General features: G+C 50.4%; 5 protein-coding genes across 5 annotated transcripts; all 5 read right to left on the reverse strand.

Moving 5' to 3' along the window:
* Positions 1-936: 936 nt before the first annotated feature.
* On the reverse strand, positions 937-2,062 carry IAQ61_000066 (uncharacterized protein; the record flags this gene model as incomplete). Its single annotated transcript, XM_003835164.2, has 3 exons — positions 937-1,162; positions 1,373-1,537; positions 1,763-2,062. Coding segments are annotated over 3 exons (540 nt in total), but the record flags the coding sequence as incomplete, so codon positions are not given.
* Positions 2,063-3,119: 1,057 nt separating this feature from the next.
* Positions 3,120-3,481, reverse strand: RPL31 (60S ribosomal protein L31; the record flags this gene model as incomplete). The annotated part of the gene is made up of 2 exons (XM_066094516.1): positions 3,120-3,317; positions 3,395-3,481. 2 exons carry the CDS (start codon positions 3,479-3,481, stop codon positions 3,120-3,122), a joined length of 285 nt encoding a protein of 94 aa, XP_065955369.1.
* Positions 3,482-3,938: 457 nt separating this feature from the next.
* IAQ61_000068 (uncharacterized protein) lies at positions 3,939-4,304 on the reverse strand (the record flags this gene model as incomplete). Its single annotated transcript, XM_066094517.1, has 1 exon — positions 3,939-4,304. One exon carries the CDS (start codon positions 4,302-4,304, stop codon positions 3,939-3,941), a length of 366 nt encoding a protein of 121 aa, XP_065955370.1.
* Positions 4,305-4,414: 110 nt separating this feature from the next.
* On the reverse strand, positions 4,415-6,347 carry IAQ61_000069 (uncharacterized protein; the record flags this gene model as incomplete). Its single annotated transcript, XM_003835167.1, has 3 exons — positions 4,415-4,686; positions 4,742-5,928; positions 5,989-6,347. The coding sequence occupies 3 exons, from the start codon at positions 6,345-6,347 to the stop codon at positions 4,415-4,417; spliced, it is 1,818 nt and encodes a 605-aa protein (XP_003835215.1).
* A 737-nt stretch (positions 6,348-7,084) lies between these two features.
* Positions 7,085-10,660, reverse strand: IAQ61_000070 (uncharacterized protein; the record flags this gene model as incomplete). Its single annotated transcript, XM_066094518.1, has 9 exons — positions 7,085-7,285; positions 7,334-7,500; positions 7,550-9,785; positions 9,839-9,856; positions 9,905-9,952; positions 10,002-10,142; positions 10,192-10,242; positions 10,297-10,419; positions 10,472-10,660. 9 exons carry the CDS (start codon positions 10,658-10,660, stop codon positions 7,085-7,087), a joined length of 3,174 nt encoding a protein of 1,057 aa, XP_065955371.1.
* Positions 10,661-11,253: the final 593 nt, after the last annotated feature.

The raw sequence follows: 11,253 nt of genomic DNA on the forward strand, positions 1-11,253 counted from the left end.
CTGACTGACGACTAGAACTCGAGCAAATGCCAGCCAAAGTCATGTTCGAAATGTCTCACTTCATCTACCGCTTCACTCGGGGAACGGCGTCGGCCTTGTTGCATAGGCTACATGTCAAACGGAAGACAGCGAAAGAGGTGAGCACGGATCGTGCAAGGCGCCCGCCGGTGTTCACGTGGCTCATCAATATGCTGCCTTAGCAACATTTGTGTTGCAATGTCCAACTGTCGCTGGGGTAATGGCTTGGAAGGGCTACGTTACGAGATTCGATACGACCACGTGTCTCGGTCGTGCTCGAGCTTCGCACACGGCCCAGCTGAGCCTGCAGTGTGCACTTGAACCAGTTGCTTACTCCTGAATGCGTATGGATGGCAAGAGCGTTGGTTATTGTAGCCCAGGGGCTTCATGGCATAGAATCTGTTTTAAAACACGTCACACGGATTCATCTACGTGAATGTGTCTTGGCATGTAGAGATTGGATGGCATATGTGTTTATAGTTGTAATACTATCATGGCGACGAGAACTTCTGGTGGCGATGGTCAGAGCCAAAGTCTGCGAGCAAAGATGACATGATACAGGAATTTAGATTTCATCAACTTGTAATTGTAACAACTGGACTGCTCATGTCCTAGTCATCAAACTTTCCCCTATCGACTCCACAAAAACAAAAGACAGAACCTACTCTCCAACAGTACATTTTCTTTTCGACCAGCCATCTGATTACACAAAAGAACCCTTGAAAAGTCAGATTGTACCCAAAGGAGTCGTAGCACTCTTTATACACACCACGGACTACCACTTCCAGTGAGATAAAAGGGTCTACCTTGTTTGCTTGCTTTTTATATTACTATAGATTTATTCTAGTACATGGATGGATGAAAGAGTACCATGACATATCCAACCCAACCCAGTCCTGCGCAAACCCCCCCCCCCCCCAAAAAAAACGACTGAAATCTCCACGATTTGGTCACCGCGTATATCGTGACGTGTTATGAATCCAAAATTACCCTCTCCTCTCCTCTCCTCCTCCCTCTTTGGGGTTTCCCTCTTTGGGGTTTCCATGCTATTTTGCTTTCTCTCCACCTGTTATACGGTGATTCGCCCGTCTAGGACCATGGCTCTGATTGCGTCGATGCTCATGTCTACTGCTTTCTGCGCCATCTGGTGTTTGTTGGTTAGTCGGGTGTTGGGTGATGGATGGATGATGTGGAGAGGGGAAGATGTGGGTGTTTTTGTGAATTCAGGTGGTGGATCTGAGGGGAAAAGGTGTTGTGTTGTAGGGATACATGGGGATGGAAGGTAGGTAGGTACGTTGGTGGGGTGAAAGATGCAAAATACAGAGAAGCAAAAAAAAAGAAAAACAATTCTCACCTCCTTGAGTTTCCCAAGCTGCCTGTGCGCCTCGTCGGATCCCCGCTGCAGGTCGGGGAATTTGAATTCAAATGTATACGTCATGTAGAGATCTGTGGGCGAGCCCGAGGAGCCCGTGGAGATGATGTTGCGGATGTGAGAGCCGTCTTGTTGTTCGAAATCGATCTAGAGGGAGGGGATGGGGGGTTAGTATTGGTACATATCTTTTGCTGGAGTTGGGTTGGATTGGGAGTTTTTCTTTCTTTTCCATCGAGTTTGCGTGTTGTCTCTCGCCCTCTCTTTCATTCTCTCCACTCGTCACCGACCATACAAGTCCATCCAAGGACAACAAAACCCCCCCCAAAAAGAACCAAAACACAAGACACAAAACACGGAAAAAACAAAACATACCCAACACGGCCAAAACCCCCTAACAACCTCCCTCGCCCTCTCCCTCGGCCCAGCCCCAGCCTTGAACCTAACCTCCCTCGTCACCACCACATCCCCTCCCTCCCCAGCCTCCTCCCCCAAAACCTCGCACCCCTCAATCACAGGCACGAATTCCTGCGCAAACCGGATTTTACGCTGCAGGCCGGCCCAGAGTTGGGCTTGTGTGAGGACGGGGGCGGCAGAGGGGGGGTTGATGGGGGAGGTGTGGGAGAGGTGGAAAGTCACCATGTTTTCTTGTTTTTTCTTGTCTGGGGTTTGGGACTGGGATTATGGGGGAGGGATGTAGGAGTATATTGGTGGATGTTGGGGTGGTGGGGTAAGAACAATACGTGTGGTTATGATATCTTCTCCAGGTGATGAAGTTGTTGGTTCAGATGACAAAGTTGCTCTTCTTCTTGTCCTCCTTCTTCTTCTCCTAAATCCTAGTGCTACTTCCCAGAGACTCGTGTTCTCCTCCAAGACAAATTCAGTGCAACAAGTTGGCGAGCCGAGATGTGTACCGTAACACAATGGATAATGAGCGAGGGAAAGCGGGGTCGTCTTGACGTCAGTAAGGCAGTCAGTCAGGCAGTCAGGCAGTCAGTCAGTCAGCCAGCCAGTCAGTTAGTCAATCAGTCTACAACCTTTGAAGCCCTACAAGCGGTGAAAAAGAAGATAAAAAATTGAATGCAAGCCGTCGACATTGTCAGACAGGCTCCCCTTATACCCCGTGTCGCGGATTATCACACTGCAAAGATCAGATGTGAATCCTTCGGCCCCATAAAGTCCGATCACGCATCAGGCTGACTACTCGAGCGTCAGCGGCCGTGGTGCCTATACAGGCCGGACATGAAGCATCGAATCGAAGGGAAAACGAATGGTTTATGCACACTGTTGTGGTCTGGATCATGAGCCTAGACTCGTGGATATAGTCATGAGAGCTTCAAACAACGATACTACTATACATGCACGATTGAACATGGGGCATCACAGCAGCCTAACGTTTCGGAGCTGTAAATGCTCGACTGTCGCCATCGTACAGGACTTTACAACCCGACATCAATGTGGGTATTGAAGACTGAGAGATCGACACGCGGTGGCACCATGACGGACACATGTAGTCGTACATACAGGTCAAACATGTTAAGAACACCCTACAAAACGGAGAGTATACTGTGAGAAGATCATCCGACATGGCGGGCATGATATATCATTTGAGGTATCATTTCACTAGCCTTTCGCTCTCGATAAATGTAGTAGCTACTCAGCGCAACCCGCCGGAACGCCATTTTGGTATGCAAGCCCTCCGTGTCTGTCATTTACTTCTTCAACCTCCAATCTAAGCATCCTCAACGACCTGAGTGTGAAGACCCTTGGGGTCCTTGACATTGACAGCCTGGACGTAGGAGTAAAGCTTCTCCTTGGCGCCTTCCTCGTCGTTACGCTTGCGCGAGATGCGCACACGCAGGCGGTATGGAACACCCTTGATTCCAGATTCCCAGACCTTCTTGTTCAACTGGGGGTCGAGGCGGACGTCCTTGGTGCCCTAGAGTGCCACGGTTAGCAAAACTATTTATACACTGGCTGTGATCAAGCCAAGGCTCCTCCACGTACCATGGCCTTCTCAGCGAAAGCGCGGATCTCCTTGATAGCCCTGGGGGCCCTCTTCTTGAAAGCTACGCCATGGACCTGAAAACCCATGTATTAGCCTTATGTTCACCTTCAGTCTTCCGCCCGATGCCTGCATCGCCAAGAACAGTCACCCCAGAAGTGTTTCATCACTACTGGAATGTCCGCTCAGAACTCTGCGAGACCATCGATGGACTTCACAAAACTGAATCAACATACGCGCTTGTGGAGGTGGATGGTGTATTCGCGGGCGACGACATCAGCGATGGCGCTTCGCTGGGTCTTGCCAGCCTTCTTGGTGGAGGTCTTTGCGGAGGGGGCCATTTTCTGCACAGAGTCTTGTTAGCATGTGTCTATCTCCAATCTCGAGGAGCTGCGCGTGGTGTCACAGCGATTATAACAATGCCAATCAGGACCAATTGCGGGCGGTCTGCAACATCTCCAAGGATTTGAATACGTACTGACAGAAGTCTTCGCTATGGAGTTAGTCGACGATGAGGTGCGAAGTACGGGCTTGAAGTTCGTGAAGTCAAGTCGGTCGCCCGAATTTCGATTTCTGAAGTCGCTTAATTAGCGTGGTGGGGCACAGACCACCTAGTCCATGGGCAAAGTAGACCACGAACCAACTCACGCGAGACGAATGCTTTGGGGAGAAATCATGGAATCCTGGCAGCTCTTTTGGTTCTGATTGAAATTTCAATAAGCAATACATGTCATTCAAGCAAATATCAGCACCACTCGACCCGTTCACGTTGGAATTCCATGTGCCTTGACAACCAAGGTGCGTTTCGGCACACATATGTGAACCGGTACCAGACGGCACGTCTCTAAACAAATCAGCTAGCACAGGCATCATCATGACTTCAAAGTGAGAGTAATCGGAGCAAAGACTCATATATCATCGTCGACCTTCAGAGTCTCACACCCCACACAAACATCTACACTCTACAAACGTGCTGCATCAAAAGTTCAACACCGTGCCACTGAATTCTAGTTACCATGCCTCTACTCCCGAAAGCTGTCTTTCAGCTCCATTTTCCGGAATCCGAGCATCGCTCTTAGCTTTAGATACGTCTCGTAGGAGCCGAGCTGTAGCTCAACACGCATATGCCTGGACCATGCACTGAGCCAAATGAAGAAATTTCTCGGCCACAGCAAACTTCCACGTATGTTATCGAGTTGTTCTTCGTACACTGTGCGTGATGCGTAGCGTGCTAGGATCAAGAAGGTACGCATGGGCCCTTGGCGGGTGTGTAGACCCTCGTCTAGGGAGCGTGCTCGGGGCAAGTTAGCAACCTTGTCTGTTTGGTCGCAGCAAAGGAGATGGCTTACTCAAATCATTCGTCTTGAGGATAAGCAAGATCACTCTCGGTACCTGTCCTAAAAGATGAATCAAGTTTTCCAGCAGCCCCTCTCCAAGCGCATCCCCAATAACCTTTTTCTCCTCGCTGGTCCGAGATGTCATGACGCCTCCTGTGCCTGCCTCCTTCCTGGCTAGTACCGTGTAGTCGCGGCCCGTGATTGCAGAGGCAAAGAGTGGAAAATGCTCTTCGCCAATGCCAGCTACTTCGTGCGCATATTTGCGCATGCCAGTCTCATCAGCGTCCAGTACCGCAAGCCAAAGCTTTGCGTAATTTCTCCTCAGTTGCAGGGGGATATCGCGATATAGTCCATGGTCGTATAGAACCACGTCGAAATTGGCTCCTTTCCGTTTGGGATTGTATCGAATCGAAATGTTGCCACCGTGTGGATCGCAATGCAGTGGTGCGTCTCTACCGAAGATCATCTCATTAAAAATTCTAGCCAGCGCTGCGGACACTTCATCCCGGTCGATACCGTGAGCATCCAGACTCTTGAGGTCGTCTGTCCGGAAGCCTGAAATGTACTCCATCACCAGTATCCGTCTCTTCGCCCAGATTACTCTTGGGATTACAACTGGCACATCGTGAACGTGTGAGAAGTATTCGCGCGCGCGAATAGCATTTTGGCCTTCGCGTGCGAAGTCGAGTTCTTGCGGAAGAGAAGCTTGCATCTCCTCAGACAGCCAAGTGAGATCGTACTCCGGGAACCAGCGTTTCAGCGTAGTAAAAGAGAAGCTCGTCAAGGCCAAGTCCAGTTTTGCCCACTCATCTAGCGCCGGGTGTTGTACCTTGACTGCGACTTTCTGCCCTGTCTCGCGAACTGTTGCACGATGCACCTGCGCCAAAGAGGCTGCTCCTATGGGCAATTCCTCGAATTCAGAGAAGTATTCTGCCAACTCATGGCCCGTGTCCATTTTTACCATCTCTCGTATAGACTCAAAGGACGATATCGGACATTGGTCCTGCAATGGAATGAAGGTATCGCACCACTCGTTGGGAAGGAGGTAATTCATGCTGCTCAAATGTTGTCCCAGCTTGATGAAGATGGAGCCATTCTTCTCCAGTGTTCTCAAGGTTCGCTTTGCGCATCGTAGGTGGCAGGCCTTCAATTGTTCAGGGTAGTCTGGGTCGGTATCGCGCTTGAGTGTGGTGCGGTAGCTATGAGCGTAGTACATTAGCTACTGAGCAGTCGATCATAGGGCTGTACAATCGCCGTACTCTTGGATGTTCAGTATTAGCGTAGTCAACACCCTGTAACTACGCTGCGCTGCCACATATGCATGTTTCGCGTCATCGTTGATTGTGACCACCCCAGCACCAAGCGCTATTGTACCCCCAACAATCAGCAGCCTTCGCTTTCTCCTGCTACTCTTGCTGAAAGCTTTGGTGGTGAATTTGACTGCAGATTGCGCCTCGCTTGCTGCTCTGCTGGCGAAGGTCGCCCTCTGCTGTGCGAATGACGAGCGCTGTTGCCACGGGCTCGGTCGTTGGGGTATTGCCTGGCGCTGCGATCGGAGACATGCTCGGCACAACCACGAGCGTCGCAGGAAGGGTGTGAAGACATTGATAGCCGACATTATACGTGCATGTTGACAGTAGAAGGAGAGTTCAGAAAGCCACGCCTAAATCTAAGCAGAACGACCGTGTGTGGGGAAAGGCTGTTCGGGCGGGCGCGCCATGGCTGTAGATGATGTCGTTCGACATTTTCTCAGGGTCATGCTCTAGTTAGCGCATGTCGGAACGGCAAAGACGCAGAGAGACCCTTGCAGCTGTATTTTGCGACCATACCGGTACCCGGTACATTGGTGTGGAGCTGGCACATGAAAGCCACACTGATTAATTGTCAATTACGCATTTGTTATACTTGCACACGTGGGTATAATGGTCTCCTAATCTATCACCGCGTCCGAGATATATGTATATATATACACTCTCAACTGACCAAACTCCCCAAAGACCTCGGCAAAGGCCAACAAAAGACTGTAACAAGGGTATCTTTTCATCAAACATCAGAGTCAATCAAAATCATGATGCCTCCTGTCTTATCAACGATACAACCACGGTCCTGCCTATCTCCAAGAAAACTATCCACAACGCCATACATCTACTAATCCCATCGACATCTATTTCTCCTCTATCTAAGGCTGTTTTGTGCTTTCCATCACCTGAGCTGTCATCACCATCATGTTCCGGGCTCCAAGCAAGGGCTACAGCTATGGAACGCATGCGGGATACCATTCTCCCTGGTGTGAAGAAGGACAACCCACGTTTGAGCACCCACAAACCCCGCTCCCTCACTTTTCGGTCTCTTGCTCTACATATCCACAGTCTCATTGAAGCAAAGCACGCCATTGCCCTTCAAGTAACCGTCGACCCCATCTGGCGTCTTTTGTTGACGGGGTTGAGCAATATGAGCATCTTGCTGTACGCCAGCGTCGGCCGGAGAGTCTGAGATATCTGTTACGAGAACGAGGCCGGCCGTCTTGATCGATTCGATTAGGGCTGGTGCAAGGGACTAGTCCTTGTTAGCCTGGCACAGGCCGTGTACCTTTAGTTCACTTACGAGCAGACGAGAGCTACATATCAAGCCCATAAAGTTGTTATCTCTCGCAATTTGTACGGCTTCTTTGACCGAGATGGTAGTTCTTCCGCTGCTCTGAACGATATGCGTGTTGCCAGAGGGTGATTGTGAGCTGTCTGCACCAAGTTCGTTACACAAAAGGACTGGATCTAGGCGAATATTAGCATCGGAAGGATAGAATTTGGCAAGTCTGCTTACAATTCGGCTGCTTCCAGTTGATCACTGTGCATATGTCCTGGTTGAAGGAGCTGAACAGCACACTGCGTAGCGTTCCATCAATCTCACCCGCTCCACGCTTTCTCAGCACACGTGCATGCTCGAAGACCACAGACAGTATTCGGTCTGCGAAGGTGTTCATATCATGTGTTGGGCCAAGCTTAAGCCGTTCCTCATCGAGCCTTGAGGGAAACAACACATGTAGTTCTACATGGATGTGTGTCGGCAGGAGTGCCAGAGCGTCTTCCAATGTGATGAATGATGCCGCCAGCGCCTGGTAGATTGTGGGTATGCTGATCGATTCGTCCTTTAGGAAAGCTTCTGCGAGTTGACTAGCAGACGCTGCATTTTGGTGGGCGCCGATGTCCGCAAACTGTGCATAGGTGAGTATATTGACGGGAACTTCGAGTCCCTGGTGATTGATTTTCCACCTCGGATGTAGCACAGGTATACCATCAGCTGTCAATTGTACAAACAAGCGCACATACTCGCCAGATAGACTTGAACCAGTGATCAAGGTGTGTGGCTGCGAGTCAAGTTGACTTGTAGCCTTCCAATACGTTGCGAAGTGCGTAATCTCCAATGGAATACCATGGAATGGCTTCACCACCTGAAAGTCAAAAGTGACACGACCAATAGACCGTAGCCTGGGATCGAATAACTCGAGATGCCATCGCCCAGTGCTCTTCGACAGCTCGGTAAAGACTTTGGACGATGCAACGCTGCGTGCGATGACTTTTGAACCGATGGTCGGATAGACATCGAAGTCGATGGAGAAACTGTCAAGATTCTCAATCTGGAATGAGATGACCTTGAACTCGTCTTGAATTGGTAAGAGAATGTTCCTTGGGATCAGATCAGAACTCTTGGAGGATATGGTAAGTCTTGCAGCCGGGTATTTGGACTCGTCATAGAACCTGAATGCATCTTTGCCAACTTTTTCGAAGCTGATGACAACAAATGTTTTCGTGTCGAGGAAATTGTGTCCATATCTTCGAAACGGGATGATGGGTGGCGGTAGGATGAATTCGGGGATACCATCCGCGTCATGTTCCAAGTCCATGGGCGCAGGCATTGAGCTCGACATTTGACCAGCCATCTGCGGTGACACCTGCTTTTGTAACTTGAGTCCAATCCCGCGACCCACGGAAGCAAGTAGTTTCATGCATTCTAAATGTCCTTCCCATGTTGCATAGTACATGGCGGACAAGCCTTTTTCGTCTACGATATCCACATCGACTCCACAATCGAGCAGCGTTTGAAGACATTCGACATGGCCTTCGCTAGCAGCATGGAATAGCGGCGTCCATTGATATAGTTTGTCGGGCTGGTCCAGGTTGGCACCATATTTCTGGAGCATGAGTAACGACTGCGGTGTTTTCCCGGATCGTGCGACCAAATGCTGCGGGAAGAGCCCTTCGGCATCGGATATCATCTCGGACGATCGTTGCAAAAGCAGCTCCAGTATCTCAAGTGAGGCATACTGGCAAGCGAGGTTGAGCGGCACATGCTCTCCAGGTCCTAATCGGGTAAGATCAGCACCCCTTGAGAGTAATGTCTCGACGCAGGCGAGCTGCGAGTGAACAATGGCGTGTATAAGCGGAGTAAAGCTGTCCTGGTCGCGATAGTTGACGGTCTCTGGCGCAGCGTCGATGAGTTCTTGAACCAGTTCCACATAGCCGTGCATGCATGCATAATGCAGTGGTATCCGACCATAGACATCAGTCGCGTGCACATCTACTTGACTGGACAGGCCAAGCTTCAACACCTCGATACGTCCACTGATCGCTGCCTTATGCAGACAGTTGCGTTCATTGATCTCATCTTCTTGCCCGAGATTGACAAGGTTTGAGTCCAGCAGAATCTTCAGGGCAGATTCAGGGGCCTCTGCGACTGTGCTAAGGAATGCTCGAGAGACGTGATCGCGCGCATCCGGGAGGGTCGACAGTCGAGCAAGACATTCTTCGATCTTGCTCTGATTTGCTGTATTAATCGCCTGTACAAATTGATTGTCCAGCTCCAGTTTCGCTTCAAAGGCGGGTTCAGAAACGCGTGGTTCAGCAGTGGGGTGCGGCGCTTGCACTCCCTCTCCCTCGGCCCAACCGGAGAAGTCGAGCAATGCCTGGGTGGCTTGATCGGAAAGAGTGCTGATGACTTCTCGATTGAAGCATGGCTGGACTTCAACAGCGCGCGAGAGATATAATTGCTTCTCTCTTGACTAAAAATCCAAGTTAGTCGCGGTGACGGTGTGCTGGCGACGTGGAAGTCTACCTTTGAAGTTTTGTCCCACTGCAAGAGTTAGCATGCTGATTGGTGGAAGTGATGGAGTGTTCAAACCTTCTTCAGGATTTTGGAAAAGGCTGTCTCGTTTACTTCGACAAATTGCTGGCTCGGATTAGTTCCAGCAACTCTTCAGTGCACGTGAGCCAATCACCTCTAGTTTGTTGAGATCCGTGCTAAATTGCTTTAGTCCCTCTTCAAGAGCGACATACCGTGAAGAAGTTTTTGAAACCGAGTGGGGATGCTGTTGCATGACCCTCTTTTTGTCGAGAAGGGTAGTCAAGCGGAGGCGCAACTGCACGCACTGTGAGAAATATCCAATTTTCAGACGCGGCTGTGCTTACCTCTGCCTCTTTTTGGAGGTAAAAGGTGTTGACCTTTTCCAGCTCGCGTTCCTGGGTGATCTGTCAGTTGGGCATCCTGGCATGACGTATTGTTTCTGTGCGTACCACTCGAAAGAAGAATGTAGCCTTGTTCGCCTGCAAGGACGTTTGCGGGTCTAATGCATCATGTCCATGGCTACTGTCGCCTTGCGGTGGTAGTATTGGAGTAGCACTAAGCTTCTTGATAAGCTAGAGCGGACCATCAGCCGTTGCTCAGAGACACGCTATTAGAGTTCAAGACCTTCTTGAGCGCTTTGTAGTCGACGAAACTGGCGGCATATTCTGGAATTTCCAGCTGCCGCTTCTGGATATGCTTTCCGAACTTCCTGGAGAATCGTGCTGAGTCAGTCGTGTCTTCTTTTGATGCCAGACTTGTCGATGAAGCCGTCTTCCTCAGCACCACCAGCGGTTGGGGATGAAGTGTCTCCATAAGGAGAGAAGACGTACATTGTGTCACCAAGTGTGAGAGGAGCCTACAGCGGTCTTTCTCGAGCCTTGACAGTAATGCGTAGGATGATGATGCACAAGCGACGGATGCTAGCCTGGTCACCGTGCAGATCTAACCATAGAGGTCCCGCTATGACAGGTGCGCAGTAGGCAGGGGGGCGCCAATTCGGCAAGAAGTAGGTACAGGAAAAAAAACACGAGGGAGTCTGAGGCTCCTCGGTAAATGCCCAGAAACGGAGGCGCGCAGATGAAAGAGAAGTCGAGATGTAGAGAGTCCTCAGTCAGTCGGGGCTTGTAGCGTTGTACTGAGTTCCCCCCCCGTCCCGGCGTATCAGACGGTTCGATCAAGCGGCTCGCTTTGGACCTGACCGAATTTGGGTGTTAGCAACTGGCTTTTGCAAGTAGGTACCAGATGGAGGGGACAGGTTTTGCTGTGAAGCCGAGGGCTCATGACAAGAGGGTGACGAGAATCTGCATACGTTGGCTGAGGAGCAGTGTGCCCACCATGTCGTTGAGACGATGAAAGAAACGGGCGAATGAGATGTCGCGTAGCTGCCACGGGCTCAGTAGTTGCTC

The sequence above is a fragment of the Plenodomus lingam genome, assembly GCF_022343315.1.
Source record: "Plenodomus lingam strain CAN1 chromosome Unknown contig_1, whole genome shotgun sequence".
Taxonomy (NCBI): domain Eukaryota; kingdom Fungi; phylum Ascomycota; class Dothideomycetes; order Pleosporales; family Leptosphaeriaceae; genus Plenodomus; species Plenodomus lingam.